Source organism: Alosa alosa, chromosome 4 (genome assembly GCF_017589495.1).
Source record: "Alosa alosa isolate M-15738 ecotype Scorff River chromosome 4, AALO_Geno_1.1, whole genome shotgun sequence".
Taxonomy (NCBI): Eukaryota; Metazoa; Chordata; class Actinopteri; order Clupeiformes; family Clupeidae; genus Alosa; species Alosa alosa.
The window spans coordinates 33,428,246-33,450,053 of NC_063192.1; the positions used below are offsets into that span (position 1 = coordinate 33,428,246).

A 21,808-nucleotide genomic window follows, 5' to 3' on the forward strand; every position below is an offset into this window, starting at 1 on the left:
ATAACATATTCATCTCATTTGAAGTACAATTACAGCTACACTGAAAAATGCATAGGCCTAAAAATGAAATTAGGCCTATATTTTCTCTGTGTGAATGCCATTTCATAGGCTACTCATACCAGGCTTCTGTCTTGGTAGGCCTATACTATGCCCTAATGAAAAATAACTATAGGAATCATATAGTATTTTGGGAAAAAAATATTATAGAAATGTTATCGGAATACTAGGCTATAGATATCATAATCTCAGTATTTTAGGAATTATAGAAGTAGGCCCACGCTACTATAAGACTGTAGCCTAGGAACACTATAGAGGAGGGCAAGGTTATTATAGCGGTTTTAGATAATATTATAAACGTAGCCTATCATACATTATAATATAACTGCTATATATATATATTAAAAATCTTACTAATATTAGCCCACCACTTCTTTTTCGTAGGGGTGTTTTTAGTCACGTGGGTGATTTGAACAGGGAACTTGTAATTCCCCCGTGACGGGAAGAACCAAAGATTGCAGATGGGCGGAGCACTCCTCAGCAGCTACTCTTTTTCTGACAGAGAAGACAAACACTGCGTTGACAGCTGCATCTTATGCATCTTAATTCCAAACCAAACGCACCTAAGCTTGTGGAAATGCAGTGTTGGATCGTAATAATGGTAAGTAGTAAGTTACTCGCTGACGCTAACTATAAATTGACCTATTTCTTACCACTGCTACGTCTTTGTATACAAGTGTGTATGCTATTTGTAGCCTAAAGAAAATGGCAATTTACTGATGCTGATGCTACATTGCGATTGATAAAACGTGTAATTCCTAGATGTAACTAGGCTAGATGTGTGGCCATGAGATAGGCAGGCTATCCTACTAATGATAATTGCGTTCTATGCGCAACAAAATTCGAATGTTTTATTTGGTTATTTTACTTTCACTTTGAGCTAATCAACGCTATTATTAAGTGTCACCTATGTTAATACACTAATATATCATATATATATATATATATATCAGATATGTCCTGCGTATGGAAAGCGTATAGCTCTCGGCACCTAAAAGTGAAACTAAGTTTCAGTATCAAAATGAGTCGTACCCACGAGAATTGGGTGGGTATTTGTGGGACTTTCCGTGTCCAAATGTTGTTGTCACTGGTGCAGAAACGTGCTGTTCTCATTGTTTTCCTCCCCAGATCGTTCTTCACGTCCTGCAGGTCCAAGCCTGCGATCTCGAAAAGCACTACCTGAATGATAATAAGGAATGTTGCGACATGTGTGGGCCTGGTAAGATTAGCCATTACCCATTTCCTCCTTCTATGCTTGCCATATTAATAGTTAGCCTACATGCATTTCGGCACATCAAAATAATAGTAAAAAACATTTGCGTTTATCAAAAGCTCATAAAACCTTCATTTTTAGGAACAAGGATGCCTAACAGGGTCGACTGCAAAGAACCTGCGTGTGTCAATTGCCAAAAGAACGAATACCAGGAAGGTTACACAACAAATACGAAATGTTCTCTGCAGCCATACTGTGATCCAAGTAAGTGTGACAAATAAAATACATGGCCTAGTTGACCATGTTACTGATGCTTTTCTGATGTCAATGTTCTCTGACATGATTCAAACTCCAGAGGAAGCCCTGTAGTGTGGTGTTATATACCAATTCCCCTGCACCCTCAGATGAATAGATACTTGTTTTATCATAAATGTGAAGGCAGGTAAAAATGACACTTGTTACTTGAGAAAAGTCTCTGAACTTGACCTGCATGAATTTCTATGACATGATCTGTTGTCTGTTTGGAAATCAAGACTAGCCTGATGTGTGCAGATGTATTAAGACATCGGTCGTAATGTCATAAACTGCATCTTAAAACATGCCATGGTGTGCGTGAACTGACAGTATATGCTGTGCAACCACATGCACAATCACATAATGCTTGTCCTTTACGCATTAGTGTAAGGGTCAGACAGACAGAGAAGTGAGAGTTTCAGGGGAAGCCATTGACGTAATGTGTACGGAGGGGAAATTTGTTTCAGCTTTCTCAACCACTAAGGTCTCTCACGCACGCCTGGACATACCACGTTTGCGTCTCACACAGAATGGTGACCGTGCCTTCAGTCCATACACGCCTCTTTGGAAGAGTCTACCACATGACCTCAGATCAGCATCATCTGTGACTGTTTTTAATCTCATCTCTTCTGACATTGAGCCTGAGGAAACTGTAGATGGAGATCCTACTTGTATTATGTCTGTGTATGTCTGGAGGTATCAGCTGTAGTTGGTGTTGGAACGTTACATACCTACTTACTTTTTTAAGTATATTTTTTGGGCTTTTATGCCTTTAATGCGACAGGATAGTGGAGAATGACAGGAAGTGAGTGGGAGAGAGAGTCGGGTGGGATCCGGAAAGGACCACGCGGCGGGAATCGAACTCGGGTCGCCGGCGTACGGTGCAGGTGCCCCAGCCAGTCGCGCCACGGCCGGGGCCTTACTTAATCACTTTTAATTGCAACTACTCAAGGTTACTGTACATGTTCGGAGAAACTTATAGAAACAATGGAAGCCATAGGACAAGCATTCATTTTGCTCACTTATGTTATGTTAAAAGCAACCTTTTTTTTGCCATGTTCATTTCACCCACTTCTTTCCATGTACTTAATTTATTTTATTCAAATAGTCAAAGGCCTTGTATTTTTTGAGTGGGTGTAAAGTTATTACCCTGTTATATCTCTCTTTAACATTTTCTCTCTCATCTCTTTCATTTCACACACTTTCTGTACAGCATTTATTTTGTGTACTTTGTGTACTTTGTGTGTGTGTGTGTGTGTGTGTGTGTATGTGTGTGTGTGTGTATGTGTGTGTGTGCTGTTTGATTGCTAAACCTATGTTTCCTTTTTTCGGTTGGTCAGTGGTTCAATGATTCCATTCATTTGTGCTGTTACATTTTGGTTAGAGTAAGGTACCTTATTTGGCATACATTGCACTGGGCTCTGTAAGCAATATCGACACCTACCCATCAGTTCTGCTTTGAAAGTGTCCACAGGGGCCATGTGACAGAGATGTCATTTACTAGGATGTAGTAGAATTTCCAATAAAATTGAATAATATACAATAAAATGTAAAACTTTACATTTTGTACTTCGCAAGATCATTTAACCTTACCTACTATGTGCTTATACACAGATCTTCATATGGAACCAACGCCCCCCATAACAATGGAACATATAAGTCCGTGTAGGTGTATGGAGGGTTTTCACTGTGTCAACGAACTATGTGCCACCTGTGTCCTGAATAGCCAATGCCCACCTGGCTTCAAGGTGTCCGAAAACGGTAGGTTAGGCCCCATCTCTCTGTGCTGTTTCTATAAACATAATAGTGTGAAATGAAAGGGCATGCACAATTGATCAGTTATCAATGTCTTGCATAGCAGTAAATGAAAAATGTATTCGTTTTTACGTTACAAGGTGCTAATGGAATGTGTTTTGCTTGCTAGATCTCACTGTTTGTGTTATGTGGATTTATATAAACTTTGGATTATCTTGTGCTTTCAAGGTTTATGTGATGTGTGTCATGATTTAAATTCAAATCCCACACTCAAAATGAAAATCACAAAAGGAAATGTCCATCCCCAACAAGTTCCATCATAGAAACTTTAAACTTGACAAATTTACAACAAATCTGTATTATATGAATTTAGTTCATCTGTATGTGTGTCCGCTTGCCTTTCAGGTGTAGTAGCATTTGCATAATGCATATGGGTCACATGTTTAAGCTCTCCCAGCCTTAGGCCCTCGAAACCCCTTCAGTCTTATCTAAAGGTTATTGTGAAATGGGATGTGGCACTTACACTTATGCTTTTTGTCCTGGATGTTGTTCTAGCCACTCAGAAGACTGACACCAAATGTGATGAATGCCCTCCTGGAACTTTCTCAGCTGCATTTTCATTAGAGAGCAGCTGTCAGCCGTGGACAGAGTGAGTTTTCGTATTTGTTGCGCTATGCATTCTTTTCTGATCGGGAGATCTTTTCAAACAGCCTAGAGCTTTGTGAATGTACACTAGAGTTCAAAAATCCTGTGTTGACCCATCCTTAAATGGAATTTGTTATTGAATAGCAACTTGCTTTGTGACCAAAGTGTCCTCCTTTTGTCCATAAGGTGCAACAATGACAAGCCACGGCAACAAGGCACTACAATGACTGACAACATTTGTAAAGGTTAGTGAAATACTTTGGCTAATCATCATCATCAAATCTTGTCTTACTTATTCAGGTACATTTGTGTTTTTATGTTTACAGGATATCAGTGCAACTTGTAAATATGTATGAGCTTTTTTTTGGTTTTGAGCGCTAATATTATCAGCTAAACAAATATTTATTTTTTGTACACTAATATTATTTATAATGTACACTATTAAAGATATACTAAATTATATTATAAATATAATTTATTATGAAATCAATATTTCACCAGGCATCACGTTGTGGTGAACCTTGCACTCCCCCCTATATTCAGTCTAGGGCCTCTGCATATGAGAAAGGGAAATAGCACTCTAATGTCTAAAAAAACACCTATGCTTTGAATAAGTTCTACAGACTTCATTTGGTCTGATGGAGCCTCAACCAGCAGTTTATAACAGTTTAGGTTTATTGTTACAAGGGCAGTATAAAGACCACTGATAGAACATGGATCAACATAATGGACATACTAGAATATTTAGGTATTTGTTGCCACCTTTAATCTTAGACCACATGTAAGGGATGGCCATTTTAAAAATATCTGCATTTTAATCATTTTAATAAAACTTGCCAGTGTCAGACATAACATGTGAGCAATTTTGTGGCTAATATTATATTATATATTATATATTTCTTTCTTTATTTTTTTCATTTCAGATGGGGAAAAAACAGCCCACATTGGTGTTGCTGTTTTTGCAACAATTTTTGTCCTGGTGGTCATTGTGGGCATTATCATTTTCTGTCTAAAAGGTAATGGACAATGGACAGATATTTATCGTTTAACAAGTGATTCCTGACTTAATTGACTTTGTGTTTACTTTTCAAAATACACATGAACATTGTCTTATCCTATCTCTCCCTAAAAGAAAGAAAAGCTTTAGTGGTAATATCTGGAATTGTCATTCATTTTTAAATTGATCATCTGTAACTTAGTTTTGAACTAGTGCAGTGCCCATTAAAAAATGCTATTCCTGTAGAAAACCTGTAGCCCAATTACATGTCCACAGGTACAGTAGGCCTGCTTTATAAAATAGGATGATAGGGAAAAACATCATTCCAGCAATGTGTGGTGAGCAGAATTTAAGGATGGCTGTGACATTTTTACAGATCAAAATGGCATAAGCCTCTTGCAGTCGGAATTGCCGTTTGTTTATTCAAGTCTAAAGATTCAAAGTGTCAGTTTATTGCACATAATTTGTTTACGTCGTTTTGAATAGCCAATACATACCTGTGTTGGCATGTTGTTGTAAAATCCATGGAATCATTTTATGCAGGCAAACCGCATACAGGGTGTCTTTTCTGTGGAGGTCAGAGATGACAATCATCCACACATCTTGCAATTGCTTAACTTTTTACCCATGTACACTGATTCAGCTCTGCCAAAGCCCCACTTGTGTCCTCTCTGGAAGCCTACAGTGCTGTGTGAGTGAGAGAGGGAGCCAATACATTTAACAATATATTTTGCATTTCTTATCCAAACAACATCAAACTTAACACTACACTTACTCTTGCCAGTAGCAAGACACCTGCGAAGTTTTAAATCAATCGAATGTACAGTTTGACAGATATGTGATTAACACACACACACACACAGACATGTATAGATAGATGTGAGTGATATAACTGTACCTTGTAGGTCCTAATATAATCTACATCTATGTCAATCACAAATCTTGGGCCACTGTAGAAGACTGAACCCCAAAAAAAAGGGCCGGAGCACATGATTGGTTAAACTGAGCTTTACTGGTGCTGGTGACTAACATTGACCTCTCCAGAATAAGTCCCGCCTCCGTAACTTCCGTATCCATCCAACTTCCGGGCGTCGATTGTCTATGGGAAATAACACGGCGTTTCGAAATATCATACCGGTAAAACATCTGTAGGTAGCGAAGTAGAAAAAGCTGGTGGGCAGATTGGCCTACACACTTCTGCCATCTAGTTTCCACTGGATTTTTTGATTGTCGGTGCCGTTTAAGTAGTATACTATAGACTATACTACTTAAACAGCACCGAAAATCTAAAAATCCAGTGGAAACTACATGGCAGGTTTGACAGGTACGATCTTTCAAAACGCCATGTTATTTCCCATAGACATTTGACGACCGAAGGTTGGATGGATACGGAAGTTAGGAGGCGGGACTTATTCTGGAGAGGTCTATTTCGACGTGATAGTGTCTTCATCGGAAAACTCAGTTTAACCAATCGTGTGCTCCAGTCCTTTTTTGGGTTCAGTCTTCAGAAGTGGCCGAGATTTTTGATTGATTCTGAGCTTCTGCTCCGTGAGCACCAACGGGCTAGAGCACAAGAGACACCCACTTCATTGAATTGACATCTGTGTCACTTTTGTTGCAGGTAAATGCGAAGAGCCATGCCCAAAGGTAATTCTTTTCTGATCTCATTTTATTATAATAGAATAATATAATAAATATTTCAATGGTGGATTGATAAATTACAAATGTAGTGGTCATGCAGTTTAACATGGCCCTAAACAGAATTAGTAATAAACACTATGCATCACAACAATCACAACATTTAATGGCAAAACAGCAACACTTTCACTACCAGTTATCAACATTCTGGGCAAGTGGACCAATCACATTTGTTGCCATCGGACCATTTTTAGTGTGGCTCTGGTATTGCTATATGGATATCTCTGGCAATGTGATATCACAAGCAGCTGGAGATTCTTTAATCCATCACATTATGCATGTCATGAGCAAAGGCAAATGAAGCTTTTTTCTCTCTATTCTCTAAATTTTCACTTAGATATAGCTGTGAAGTACCAGAATGGTGATGGAAATGAAATGACATTTTTGAAATGAAATGACATTGTTAATTAATTTAGTCAAAAATTACTTTTTAGATTGTGTACTAATTTCTTGTTTTCATTTTGGCAGAATGTTTTGAATGTGTGGACAAAGACATGGGAGAAAGAGGTTTGCATTTACATTTCATTGATTTATTTTTTTCGGCTGAATTTACCTCCCATAATAACTACTGTCACAATCTCTGTTGTTAAAGCCAGCGTCCTCAAGATGAATGAATATTAATTAACATTTTTATAAGTGCAATTCTCACTGGGTGGTCAGTTAGGGAAAGTTTGTGTCAATCTGGTCAAATGCATCAATAAACATTACATTCATATTAAAATGAACAGTTTATAGTAAAGCCATGAGCCCTAAAAAAACACCAATTATTAACAGACTAAATAGAATTAACAGAACAATAACGATAACCATAAATTTACAAACTGCAACTCTGTAAGGAAAATTAATTAGTTAGAAACACTCTTTAGATGCTTTCTGAAGATCCCAAAGCTAGAATACTAGAATGAAGAGCATTGAGTAAGTCATTCCACCAAGGTCAAATCACAGAGATTAAGAATCTTGTGTGACCTCTTAGCAGGGGCGTCGCTAGGTATTTAAAGCATTCGAGGCTAGAGCCCAGAAGTTAGAGACCTTTTTGTCCGGGGTTTTGGGGGTTTCTCCCTCGAGAGATTTTGAAAATCGGGCTGATGAACATGCAATTTTAACCTACTTTGAGAATGAAAAGGAAGGCCAATTGTAGTGACTCACGTCACGGCATTCTGAATATTTTGATGTTTAAAGACCGTGTAAGGAGAACGTCTCTTCTGCCAAAGTGCACCACATACAACACCCAAAATATGACATTAAAATAGCCTGTAGAATAAACATCGTCATGCACCTCTGTCAAGTGCACAGGTGTGGCGTTAGATCTCGGGATAAACATTTGGGCGTCATCCCCTTCAATTAATGGGCTATGGGTGCCTTGAAAGCAATGCATTTGGGTTGTGTAGGCTATCACGAACTTTTGCCCAAAGAAAAAGTTCCATTCTGTCAAAATCAAGCCCAACATGCATTGCTTGGAAGCCCCCTCAAACGAGGTCAGGTTTACCATATTTACTGCGCATGTGATTCAATAGTAAATCACGATATATTGAAACTGAGCTGATCGAAATGTCCTCCTGGGTTGCGGGATATGATGACACACTGTGAGTTTCCACTTCTTGTCCATGCTCTGCCCTTTTTTTTTCTAAAGAAACTTCTAATATCCATTTGTCCTTCTGTACACTTATTTCGCTAAGGCTAGTTAGTTGAAGCACGAAACAGCAATGCGTAATAGTGTAGAGAAGAATTGAAATTGCAACATTTTACAACAAATGATTCTAAACCTGCCCTGATCACGTCAGATTTTCTTGCGCTGAGATCTACGAGTGCTCCAGAGTTGTCGTTACCGGCTAAGAGCGTCTTAACAGTACTTCTCACTGAGGTCACCAACAGGACATACAGAGGAATTACAACTTAGAATACATAATCCAACTTACGTTCCCATTCTTTATTGTGTTTACCTGTGATGAATCAGATTTTAGCGTGCAAAATAGCCTACATTTAATGGTCATAATAATGTGATGAAAAGCGGACAAAAATGCAATCAAGTTATGAAACGAGCCATTGCCAGAATAGTTTGCCATTATCTTTGCTAAGTGAGGGCTATATTTTATTAGGGTTTTATTTTATTTGGTCTCAGCATTTAACCCAATCAGTGAATTAGTGAAACACAAACAGCACACAGTGAGGTGAAGCACACACTAATCCCGGCGCAGTGAGCTGCCTGCTACAATGGCGGCGCTCGGGGAGCAGTGAGGGGTTAGGTGCCTTGCTCAAGAGCACTTCAGCCGCAGCCCACTGGTCGTGGCTCGAACCGCAGTGAGGGGTTTTACCTCATAGGCCTAATAAAATATAGCCTTCACTTTGCAAAGGTAATGGCAAACTATTCTGGCAAAGTCTCGTTTCATAACTTGATTGCATTTTTGTCCGCTTTTAATCACATTATTATGACCATTAAATGTATGCTACTTTGCACACTAAAATCTGATACATCAGATTAAACACAATAAAGAAAGGGAATGTAAGTTGGATAATGTAGTCTAAGTTGTAATTCCTCTGTATGTCCTGTTGGTGACCTCAGTACCTGTTAAGACGCTCTTAGCCTGTAATGAGAACTCTGGAGCACTCGTAGATCTACGAGTGTTTTCACGACGCTCTTACGGCTTCTACACACATCGCATGCCAGTGGGTGTTCCCGACGGTAGCTATGCAAATAACTTGAAGTTTAACCGTAATTTGATTGGTTGGTGCCGTCCGTCGATTGGCTTGATTGGCCGGTGCAATCTGTCGGTGCAGCAACAGCTGAACTTCTATACGCGAGTGACGGTAGAAACGCGATTTAGTTCGGCAACAGATGACGTGAGCCCATGTAAAGTGAATGGGATGTGTCTCCAGCACTGCAACGCACGCAACTGTGTGTAGAAGCCGTAAATCTACGATGGTTTCGGGAAACAGTCGGCAAATCTTAAAACGTTCGTAAGAGGGACTTTACGATGCTCTTAAGCTTACGCACTGGGCCCAGATGTGCTGCTGCACTCTGAATCATCTGTAACGGTGCCTACACACGCTTGTGTTGAATGCAGTGATGGAGACGCATCTCGTTCACTCTACATGGGCTTTACGTCATCCATTGCCCAAGCCCAGATGTGCTGCTGCACTGGGCCCAGATGTGCTGCTGCACTCTGAATCATCTGTAACGGTGCCTACACACGCTTGTGTTGAATGCAGTGATGGAGACGCGATCTCGTTCACTCTACATGGGCTTTCGTCATCCATTGCCCAAGCCCAGATGTGCTGCTGCACTGGGCCCAGATGTGCTGCTGCACTCTGAATCATCTGTAACGGTGCCTACACACGCTTGTGTTGAATGCAGTGATGGAGACGCATCTCGTTCACTCTACATGGGCTTTACGTCATCCATTGCCCAAGCCCAGATGTGCTGCTGCACTGGGCCCAGATGTGCTGCTGCACTCTGAATCATCTGTAACGGTGCCTACACACGCTTGTGTTGAATGCAGTGATGGAGACGCATCTCGTTCACTCTACATGGGCTTTACGTCATCCCAAGTGAATTGTGGGTCCGTTGCGTTGCTTTGCTCCCGTCACCTCCGTCAAAAACTTTTTTCAACTTTTGCTCCACCAACGGACAGCATTGCAAGGACCAGCCAATCAAATTATGTTATGCTTCAAGGTATAGTACACACCCCCAACCATCGGGCAAACCCACCAGCATGCATTAACGCAACGCAACCACGTGAATCTAGGGTAATGGTCTCGGTACACAAGCAGGATGGCCAGCGTAGGTGTGATTGATTGCAGAAGAGTGGATGGAATAGGATCCCGAGATCATGTTGTTGGACAACTTCGGTGAAGAAGTGTAGAGAGAAAGAATCCAATGATGCTACCATGTCTACACAAAGTAATGCCTTTTTATTGGCTCATTGGGCACTAATTTTAGCAACTTTACAGAGAAAAATGTTGCAAAGTCAACTGTGGACAGTGAAATGGCTGATTGTGGTGGAGGCTTGAGAAGACTTGAGTAGAAAAACTTTTTCGGCTGTCTGTGGGGTTCTCATGTTTAGAGGGAGGAACAGCTGGACTTTCCAGGAGATGCACAGAGAATCAGTAATGATCAGATATATGTAATGGATCAACAATACGATGTCCTGTAGTACAGTTCCATAGCAGAATTACATTAAGATAATAATTACCAGCTTTGTGAGTAGAAGGATTGTGAAAACATTTGCTTTGCAACTCCAGAGTGATGCAATGGGCAGTAAGGAGGGTTTTATTCCCTACGAATGAAAATGGGGTGAGTGATTGCTGTCAATCACTCCTAGGGCTCCTCCTGAACTTTTCATTGCTGTTCATTGCAAGGCTAGATCACATGTTCCACATTTTTGCCGTACTAATACAGACATTTTCAATTAAATAGCAAAACTGCTTGTTTACTGTAGTTGGCAGATTGGCCCAAGGTGGGACCCGCACCCTTCTCTCCACTCACTCTGCCACAGCAATCAAAGCTACCTAAATGAAAATGAGAAGACTTTTAGATATTTGTAACATTTCCCTAAATGTGTTTTGAAATTTTTCTTAATTCCAGTGTGTTTTTTGCAAGTTTTTTTTTTCATCATTTACTGCAGTTTTGCTCTTGTCGACCAACATAATTGACAACATCAGATATCTTAGAAGAAATTGTGACAGTGGATAGATGACACCTTCTAGAAATGACACCTTCAAGTAACTTTAATTGAGATCTAAGTCATAAATGGAATGTTTAGTTGCTCATTTGTTAAATCTGTTAAATTCGAGCCTTGGCATTTAAGTGAATTTCTGTGAGAATTGTGGGTCAAAATGTTATAATAATAAACTAAGTGTCTCCATTGTATTTTAGAAAAGACAAGACCAATTTGAACCTCTGAAGAATAAAGAAGACATTGAGGCTGGGATGAATGAACAGACTCTGCGACAGGCTGAGGAAAATGAGGTCAAGGAAGATGAGACAGACCGAACACCTGTTCAGGTAGAAGAGTGCAGCTTTGACAATCATATTGATACCGAAGTACGTTCTGAGGGAGGACAGATAATACAACAGGAACAGGGCAAAGAGGATATCCTCTCACAGACTGAATCCTGTCAATCCACCTAATCATCAGGGCCTCTATCTTACTCTCGGCGCATTGCAGCATCTGGCACAACGGAACTGTGAACTTTGCTAGTTTGTGGCCAACGCAGTTATAATTATCCCTCCAGGTACATGTTGTGTAAATAGCAAATGAATGTGCACGCCCATGGTGTGTCGATGAAAAAACGAGGTGTGGTCAGGCACATCGATCACACATTGCTGTTTTGACATGACTGAAATGATAACACCACTAACCAAGAAAAATCTTGTTTTGAGAGTGCACTGTCAAGAAGTCTGAAGCGTACTACATACTCGACGTTCCCGACCGGTAGCGCGACAATGTGACATCAAAATGACGTAGATCGCCAGGATTTTGGCCGGGTAGCGCACCACTCTATTTTTTTCAGCTGAGCACGACAAACCGGAAACTGGAAGATGGACTAGTTTGAGGGCAAGCGAGAGTTGCAGTTCGGAGGACCGTTTTGTTACAGTCGTGAATTTTTAATAGTTTGCTGGATAAGTTAACAACGTTACCAGCGAGAGTCGCAACACATGGAATTAAGAGGAAAGAATAGAGAAGATTTATTTTCAACCAAAGCATATCTACTAAGACCTGAATCTCTTTCCACTTTAGGAAATTACACTAAAGTGGAAAGTTACAGGTTATACAGGATATAACTCAGCCAGCTGCTAGCTAGCTAGGCAGCTAAGTAAAATGTTTAAATTATTAAAATTTCCCTCGGGATCACTAAAGTATCTATCTATATATCCATCTATCTATTTATCTATCTATCTGCACAGACCTTGGAAACTAGATGGTAACGATGACGGTAGTTGTGAATAGCAGCAACCAAAGTCTGAAGTACCATCACAGAGGCTAGCTAGTGTTTTTTTTACTGCCATTGACGCCAATGCTTCTGACAGCTTCTTCTACTGTGTATCGTAGGTAGCGATAGCCTTTTCACAACAGCGACACCTCTGTTCAGGAGAATATTGCAACTAGTGTCGCGACCACCAGCGCGACTATAAATGGTTACGGTGCTCCCGTGACGTCACATTGTCGCGCTACAGGTCGGGAATGGCAAGTATGTAGAAGCCTTAACTTGTGATCTGCCTCGTGGCGAGACCTAAGCAACATTTCCCTGGCAAGCAGGGCTGGTCAGGCCATCTGGCTTTCCGGGCATTTTCCCGGTGGGCCGACGTACCTTGGGCCGTTTTTTTTTTTTGCATAATTTTAAAACATGCACAACAATCGCAAAAGCAAGGACAGTTGGCGGCCCATTACTTCATTTCTATACTGAAACCAGACCGGCCCATTAACAACTCTTATCAAGGCCCACCCCTCCCACATTGGCTCAGAGCCATATAAACAGGCCCCAGCAGTGGCGCGACTGGCTGGGGCACCTGCACCGCACGCCGGCGACCCGGGTTCGATTCCCGCCCCGTGGTCCTTTCCGGATCCCACCCCGACTCTCCACTATCCTATCTGATTAAAGGCATAAAAAAGCCCGAAAAAAAAATGGATAAACAAAGTACATGCAGAAGTTACATGTAGGTAAATCAGCAACAGGTTAAAGGGCTGTACATGTCATTTTGCTGCTTATGAGGACAATTAATCAATTTTGATATGTTAATATAATGATAATGATAACATATTGTGAGACTGTCACTTACTGCTGTGGCCACTCAATCAGTCAAATAGCACAGCATAAGTTACTTTAGCATTGTTTTTTGTATTGCTAGCATTGCACCTTAACATGGTCACGTTTCCAGCTGAACCCTCCACATTAATCAGATTGCAAAAAGAATTCAGTGGAAATGCATGGATTCAGTTGCTTCCAGTAGCAGCAACTGGAATCCATGCATTTTCACAGAATTATTTTTGGAATCTGATCCCTTATCATACTTGTTCGTTAGGTACTGTTAAACGACTTATCGTGGACTAAATTCAAGATGGCATCGAACGGTAAAATTCCTTAAGATACTGTCTGTATAAATCGTCTTGTAAATAAACTACCAGTGCTTTTTCAAAGTTCTCTATGTCTCGTTTTAAATGTCAAGGCCCTCGGAAGTCTACCAATGAAGTATGGAGCTACTTTGAGGCTCGTAAATGGTGTAAAACAGTGATTAATTTGCATGGCTAGGCCGATGCCCGAGGCACCACAACGAAACACTGTGTTGGTAGCATTGGCTAACTAGCGCCAGATTTCTGAGTGCAGGGGACAAGCCAAGGTGAGCTATGAGACATACATTCACACTCGGTATCATGTTTCAACACACTTTAGGTCAAAATCACACCGGAATTATCCTTTAACACTTGTACACATCTGTGTTAGCAAAGCAACCTTTGGTGGAATCCTGCTGTTATATAGATGGTCATGCTCACAAGCAGATTCCTTCAGCAGAGATGTGTTAACTCGTCATACCAACATGCCATGGTCCAAGTACTCTTTTTTTAAAGGGAATGGGAGATGGCACTCTAATTGGTTTAATAGATGTTACACCCAAAAACACACTCATGATTAATAAAGAAGCGTAAGTACTACCCTTTTGAACCATGCGTCTAACGTCTGACCACTTATTCTGCCATCAAACTAGCCTGATTATTGTAATAATATTGTTGTAAGCATTACACCACCTACTGCATTTTGGCAGCAGTCAGCTATTATTGCTAAATAAAAGACCTTTACAGTTATTAGATAGCTCTTATAAGTTAATGTTACACATCATGACATTATTGTCCATTATGATATAAATGTAAGCATGTAGGTATGTAAATGATTAAATTATGTTTAATGTAAATGATTAAATGAAGTGTTTGCTAATACCATGTTCTGAGGATTGCATTTCTGCTACTATGCACTCAAGGGAGCTGTCTTTTTCACAATAAATGTCTTTGCTAAACATGTGTGAACAATAGGGAAGCACTGACAAAGTGTCTCTGTGTTCTGTTGTGTTGTAGAATGTATTTTAGGATTTAATTATCATGGTGTTTGTTAAACATTTACTTGCTAATAATGACTAAAACACTTTGTTTAGACAGTTTTATATGTTTTAATGTCAATGAGAGTGAACTAAATGATTTCCCATTTATGTGTTATTTCAGTTACCCTATTAGATGGTTTGATGCTCATTGAGCTCAATGCAAATCAAACCAGCTAATAGGCTAACTGAAATAAAACCATGCCAATCTCTAGGTATGGTGAAGGGCAGTGCTCGAATTACGTGGGAGCCAGAGGGAGCTGAGCTCCCTTAGAGTGAGGAATGGCTCCCATGAAAACAACAAAGTCAAAAATCTGAGGGGGTCTCTCATATCTGAAGGTGTCTGGCATTGTAATTTAATCTTAAACAACGCTCATTATCCATCCGTGTGCGATCTCTTACCATTAAAGACGTTAAATTAAAATATAGGCTAGGCCTACTACTGAACGTAGACTATGTTCTTGAACGCAGCATGACTGCACTTCACCACACCACTAGACTATATGAGCAAACCGCATAGGATCGATTTGACAGCACTTGCAAGTCCGAAGAAGTCACCCTGCTTTGATGCGAGTGTTTTGTCTATTTACATCGGCGTTTATTGGGCTAGCCTACATGGTTTGACATGTGTCTATTACGAGTGTTTTGTCTATTTACATAGGCGTTCATTGGGCTAGCCTACATGGTTTGATATGTCTATTACGAGTGTTTTGTCTATTATATGCGTTTATTGGGCTAGCCTACATGATTTGATATGTGCTGAAGAAGTCCTGTTTGGTGTTGAACTTGCGCTTCGCCTCTTATATGTTTATTGACAAAGCCATAAATTATGGCCCATACAGCCTACTTCAATGATTGTGTGAATTGATCTGTAGGCTATCCTCTGCTGTTCAGAGCTCCGGAAAGTTCCCAGATATTTTGAAACACCTGTTAGCAATCTCTGATGGCGGATTATTCTATGGCTACCCGACAACATCTCTGTGCAAATTCCAAAATTGTTCCCTATTTATTTCCACGGTTCAACACACGAGACGACTGAACACCAATGCAGGTGTGTACAGTAATGTGTACATTAGCCTATAATACTAGAACATAGTTTGGCTTCAATTAATTCCTGCCAGTTAGTGCATTTTCCCTGTGTATAAGTTAAAGACTACATGCATTATTGTGTTTGACACTGAGGATAGCCTATCTGAGAATATTGTGAAATTGAAATGAAATATGGACTATTGCAATCAATAATATGTTGAAATTAATTGAAAGGAATCAATTTCTATGAAAAATCTCTGTCTGTTGGGTGCGTGTGTCAAGTTATAGCCTAGGGCCTACCGTGCGCATACTGCGCAAAAGTGCCACTCCCGCCTAGGCTATTTTGTATCGCCTTATGCTATTTGCGGGATGTGCCAACTTTTTATGAGATAGAGAGACCCCCTTAAAGACAAAAAGATAGTTCGGGCCCTGGTGAAGGGTATGTGATGATGTGGGGCTATTTTAATTCCAAAGGCCAAGGGAACTTTATCTGGATGCATAGTATCCATGAATTGATCATGAAATAACTGGCCTTTAAAAATAAAAATCTGCCTGCATATTGAAATGTAACATATAGGGGTGACAATACTTATTTTAATTTTAAGGAAGAACGTTTATTTATTTATGATACATTATTCATTCACAAAGAAAATTGGTGTCCTTAAAGGTTGGATATTTCCTCATTTTGTCACTTAAGGCATTAAAATCAATTTCCAAAAGATGATTTTATATTCCTCTTTTTAGTCAACTTTAGCAGAGGTGCCAATAATTCTGTAGGGTACTGTATACCGTTAGACTTCAGGCCTATGTCCTGCACCATGGTTTTAGGAAGCCGGCACAAAAAAAAGAAGATAGAAGAAAACTGAAAACAAAAAAGAAAAACAACAAGTGATATGTTCACCAAAGACCAAATAATATGTTATGCTACCCATTATGTTTTTGGTGTATTTGGGTGGTTTTGATTAAGAAAAATAATCTGATCACTTCCCAACCAAACAATCAACTTCAGTATGATTGATATAATCTGAAATTCACAATAAAAAATGTCACTATCACCAAGCCGGAAGAGTATCTTCTTCGAGGTGGAATACAGAGATCTGTTGTGGGCTGAATTACATGGATTTATCTTGATTTTATTATCCTATCTCTGGCACTCAGCATCACCTTTTGATACACTATGCCTTCTGATGTCATCTTAATATCTCTCTCAGGCATACCTAGCTTGTGCTGTGGACGAACAGTATTAGCATATCTTGGCTATAGCCCTGAAATGATTCTCAATTGGGTTTGGTCTGTTTTCCATGCCATGTTCTTGGTTAATTTGTGCTTGTGTCCAACATCTCCCTCTGTTGGTTATCTATACACAATTTTAGAGTGACAAATATTGTCTGTACAACTACCAACAGCAGCAATGCGCCCCATCTCTATAAATGTTAAGACTCTGGGATTAAAAAAATGAATTCTCAGATTCTCAGAATATTTTGATGTATATGATGAAATCCCCAAATACTTCAAAATGTTATGTTGGTGAGCATTATTCTTATATTTTTGTATTTTTCACACAGTTTTTCAGAGTGCTGAATGCCTCAGCATCTTTGCTTCTAAAAGACTTAGCTTCTCTTGGAGGCTTTTTTATACCCTGTCATGGTGCCAGTTAATACGTTGTGAAATTCTCCCTGTGTTTTCTTCAGCATTTTACAACTTCCCAGGCCTTTTATTGACCCCGTCAGTTTTTTAGACCTGCTGCTGGCATCAAATTTCAGTTTACATTTAACAAATTGGGTTTTTAATTCATTTGAATAATATCAATCTATAGTCAACGGCCCATAATGACAATTCTTTTTTGATTTATAAAAATGGAAAAACAAAAATGTTTCAAGTGTAGTGTAAATTGCTTAGACATGCCATTAGGGGGCGCTACAGGATAGACAGGGAACCCCTACAGTCTCCATGGGCAAGTGTTTTACTGAATACTATACTGTGAAGGCACATCTAAATTACCAATACCAAGCCCCAACATTTGTTACCCATTCCTGTCAACTAGGTCATGTCCAGTTATTTTTAAGCAGCCACACAAATAATAGTCTATAAATACATCTTCCTATCTGACTTTTGGCATCATAGCCCACAATTCCTCAGCATAGAACTAGCCTCAAAAGACAAGATTTTATATATATTTTTGAAAATGAGACCATAGTCAATGTTTCATTGTACACCTACAAAGTTAATTAGTGATATCAAGCTTTAACCTATTTCTTTCTTTGTGGTATTTAAATTGTATCCTACTTATAAGGATATTCTGTCCAAGAATCCAAATCATGTAGAAGTCTATAATACAGTCTTCAGATCCTCAAAGAAACCGGAAATGTCTCTCATATTTCCATTACGACAGACCTTATTGCTTTCATTCCCCTTCTAGTTGAATGTTTTGCCCTTGAAATATGGTTCAGGATTTTCTGGGATTTATAGAAGGAAATGTACTATTCTAAGTAATTGATGACTTATGATTTATGAAGTGTAATGTAAAAGTAAAATATGTAATCCTAATTTAAGATATGTAGGCTACTGACAAGAATTATTATTTTTTAAAGCTGGTGGTGCCCAAGTAATAACAATACAATAGAATGACTAGTCCTATCAGTCCCAAGTCATTACCTAGACGTTGTCAGAAGTACACCCTTTTACTTCATTCAAATGTGATTCAAGAAGGGTTGATTATTTGTTGCAGGCTATAGGCAGGCTATAGTTGCCGGTTATACAAGGATACAAGGATACAAGGAAGTTTATTGTCACATGCATATAGTTACTGGAAGTAAGAAATGCAGTGAAATTATGTCTGGTGTCAGCCTATTTGTGCATTAATGGGGGGGGGGGGGGGTAAAGAGTGCAGTAGAAGAGGGGTTTAGTAGATTAAGTGGCAAGGGCTGCATAAAAAAGGTGGGGGAGGATTGGGATTGGGTGGGGGGCACCAACAAGGAGCACCCAAGAGCTCTTGAGTTATTGGCGATAGACTAGTAAATTTAACAAGAAGAAAAAAATATTTCCGTCTTTAGTACATCCTCATGCCAGAATGCACCAAAGCCAAATATCCATCACAAAACAAAATCAGTTAATAACTGTGGGCTTGCCCCAGTCTCGTGGGAGATCAAGTTCATACTGGGTAAAGTGCCTTAAGAAATATGCACAAATATAATTGAACAATTGCATCCTTGTGTCCTCATTTGGGAAACACTGGTAGGCCTACTCACAAAGCAAATAGCTTATTCTTCAGTTGTTTATGTGTAGTTTATGTTTAATGGCAGAAGCCTAATGTGAATAAGACAAAATGAAACATGTGACACAGCCATGAATTGAACGAATTTCACCTCCTAAAATCACAAAGACCAAGATAAAATCATGTTGATAATGGATGATCTTCTCAGGATCATTAAATTCCAAATATCATAGCTTCATCTTATTTCTCAAGTTTGGTGAACTATCCACATGGAAATCTGAGAAGCGTAAAAGGCTGGTTCAATCGTGATAATCATTTAACTTTGACCTTTGTTGTGGACTGTATTTTCTTAGTTTACACAACCAAAATATTTTTAAAACAATAATGAATGTCATTATCTGTCAACACTGTATTGAAAAAAGTGATTATATTATCCCTAATAAAGACACAGCCTGTAATTGAAAGCAATAATAATTCCATAATTGTGTATGCATGCATAAAGGAATTAAGCACTAGGATTAGTGTTTGGTCTGACACTCAGAACAGAGCTAGTATGCATAAAGTAGCCTAGGCCTATGCTAGCCTATATTTCACCCAAATCAACAACCAGCATGCTACTGTAAATCATGCAGGCCTAGCAGGAGAAAACTGATGGAGAATACACAGATCATTTTCAGATTTTATTTAAACAAAATAATTTGACAAATTATGTGAAATTATTTTATAATTTACTATGCACAACAAAATACAAATATATAATATACAGTTTGTGGTTTACAGTCTTTGGTTTTTAACGAACCCATGACTTCGAACTTAACAAAATTGTTAATTTTGCAAGAACTTCTTCAAAGTGCAGTAAACAGGAATGGGTCAGCGGTTGATTAAACGTTCACTTGACAGCTACTGTCCCTTTTCAAAAAGTCATAGTTTGCCGGGAAGTACAGACCGTTCCTTGAAGCCCAGTTCAACCACCACTTCCCCACATCGAGTCCACTGCTGGCGTTGGTATAGGACGCCTCTGCCGTCTTGATAACTGTTTGTGAAGTGGCGATTTCCGCCAATGACCAGATTTTGGGTTTCTGAATACTGTCACCAACTTTACTCTCCTTGATGAATGCGCCGGGGCCTTGTTCACCTTTAACAAAGTCGTCAACTGAATTGTCATTGTCTTTAGGTTGTTCAACAGTTTGGGGAAATCGCTCGTTGTTTACAGACCGGGACGGACATCCTACCACTGACTCCCGGTATTTCTCCTCTTCGTCTACTGCCTCCAGATCAATTTCATCTTCATCCTCGGAGACTGAAGAGGTATCTTTCTGCATCATACCCTCCTCCTCACTTTCACCCTCCTCCTCTTCGTCTGATTTACTTTTGGAGGCCCAGCTGACACGGTTTTCTTTCTTCAGGCGCCTCCGGGCGTTAGCAAACCACGTAGACACTTGCGTTAAACTCATTTTGGAGACTATGGCAAGCATGATCTTCTCACCTTTGGTGGGGTATGGGTTCTTCAGATGTTCGTTTAGCCATGCCTTAAGAGCGCTTGTGCTCTCCCGACTCGCAACTTTGTTAGTCCTGCTTGGGTCATCTGGGACCATTGTCTGATATGGCGAATAAAATGAACCACGACTTAGAATTGTATGATGGTATGGTGAGGCAGCCTTCAGGTCAAATGAGTTCACCTGCAGGCAAAGGAAACAAGACAAAATTATAAACGGCTTGCCATATTTGTATGTACATAGTGCAACATGTCTCCACCACACTGAAATAAAATTACACACATATCATTTGTTAGATATAGGCTAGGCCTACAATGGCCAGAAAGCATAAACGCATAGCCTAGACAGTATATGAACGATCGATGTTGAAAGAGCACGTAGCCTGCTGTAACTCTATAACTCTGAGTGCTTACCATGCGTCGCGCTTGAGGATATGGGATAAAGTTATATCCCGGTAGTCCAGAATACGACAAGGGCAGTCCATTTAAGGCGTTGATGTGAGAGGGCAATTGTTGTGGGCTAGGTGGACACCCTAGCTGATATTCTTGCATAGTGATGCTTCTTTCAAAGAAGAAGTTACCAAGTCCTATTTGAGAGGCAGGCATCATTAGTCCCGGCAAGCAGATGTGTCTACCATCAACTTGCTGGATGTTTTTATAGTCAACACACCAGCCATGGGCGGTGCCAGCTATGGTGATTGACAGTTGTATAGAATGAGCTTGCTTTCACGCGATCAAAATCCCTTCAAAGGGGATCCTCTGCTGTTCCTTTTAACGCTTTCTCAAAGTCGCGTGATACTTATCTCAGCGCAGTTTCCATTGTGTTTCTAGGGATGTTCGAGGTTCATTTAAAATTCACATTTTACTGCGATAAGGCCTGCATCCTGCATTTAAATGCCAATCAAAACTCAAGCTCATTGCATAGAGGGAAATCACTACAACTAATTAACTTTAAGGCTAATATATTAGACTAAATATTTAAGGTTAAACCAATGTCTTATTGAATTCAACTGCATATCTATATGTGCTTACTGATGTATTCCTCTTCAAAATAGTTAAGCTATTAGGTCTTCTACTCAAAGATTTGCCTAATTTGCAGCTATGGGGGGGTGGGGTGGTGGTTACATTTTAGCCATTTGCTGCAGAATTGGCCGCATAACCTAATTTGTCTGTTAATTAGATAGCTAAGTCTAGTTCGAAGAACCTTGAAATTAAGTCTAGGCTAGTCCATGATTTGATCATGTTCCCTGGCTTTATCAGTCCCTGTGAAGCATAAATGTGTGTTGCTTCTGTGTATCTCATTCTCAGGTTACTCTGAAATATGA

The 21,808-nt window shown here is 39.7% G+C and overlaps 1 protein-coding gene across 1 annotated transcript; it reads left to right on the forward strand.

Annotated features, from left to right (window-relative positions):
- The first annotated feature begins 527 nt into the window (after positions 1 to 527).
- cd40 (CD40 molecule, TNF receptor superfamily member 5) lies at positions 528 to 21,801 on the forward strand. Its single transcript, XM_048241217.1, has 12 exons — positions 528 to 658; positions 1,186 to 1,276; positions 1,412 to 1,534; positions 3,179 to 3,325; positions 3,875 to 3,968; positions 4,151 to 4,209; positions 4,888 to 4,980; positions 6,583 to 6,608; positions 7,128 to 7,166; positions 11,533 to 11,661; positions 20,163 to 20,296; positions 21,792 to 21,801. Exons 1-12 carry the CDS (start codon positions 593 to 595, stop codon positions 21,799 to 21,801), a joined length of 1,011 nt encoding a protein of 336 aa, XP_048097174.1. The 5' UTR covers positions 528 to 592.
- The last annotated feature ends 7 nt before the right edge of the window (positions 21,802 to 21,808 follow it).

Bases quoted from the DNA above. Each gene is read 5' to 3' on its own strand.
- cd40 (XM_048241217.1), top strand. From the start codon at position 593: ATGCATCTTAATTCCAAACCAAACGCACCTAAGCTTGTGGAAATGCAG. The intron at 659-1,185 runs GTAAGTAGTAAG...TTTCCTCCCCAG, and splicing joins AGTGTTGGATCGTAATAATG to ATCGTTCTTCACGTCCTGCA. The intron at 3,326-3,874 runs GTAGGTTAGGCC...ATGTTGTTCTAG, and splicing joins CTTCAAGGTGTCCGAAAACG to CCACTCAGAAGACTGACACC.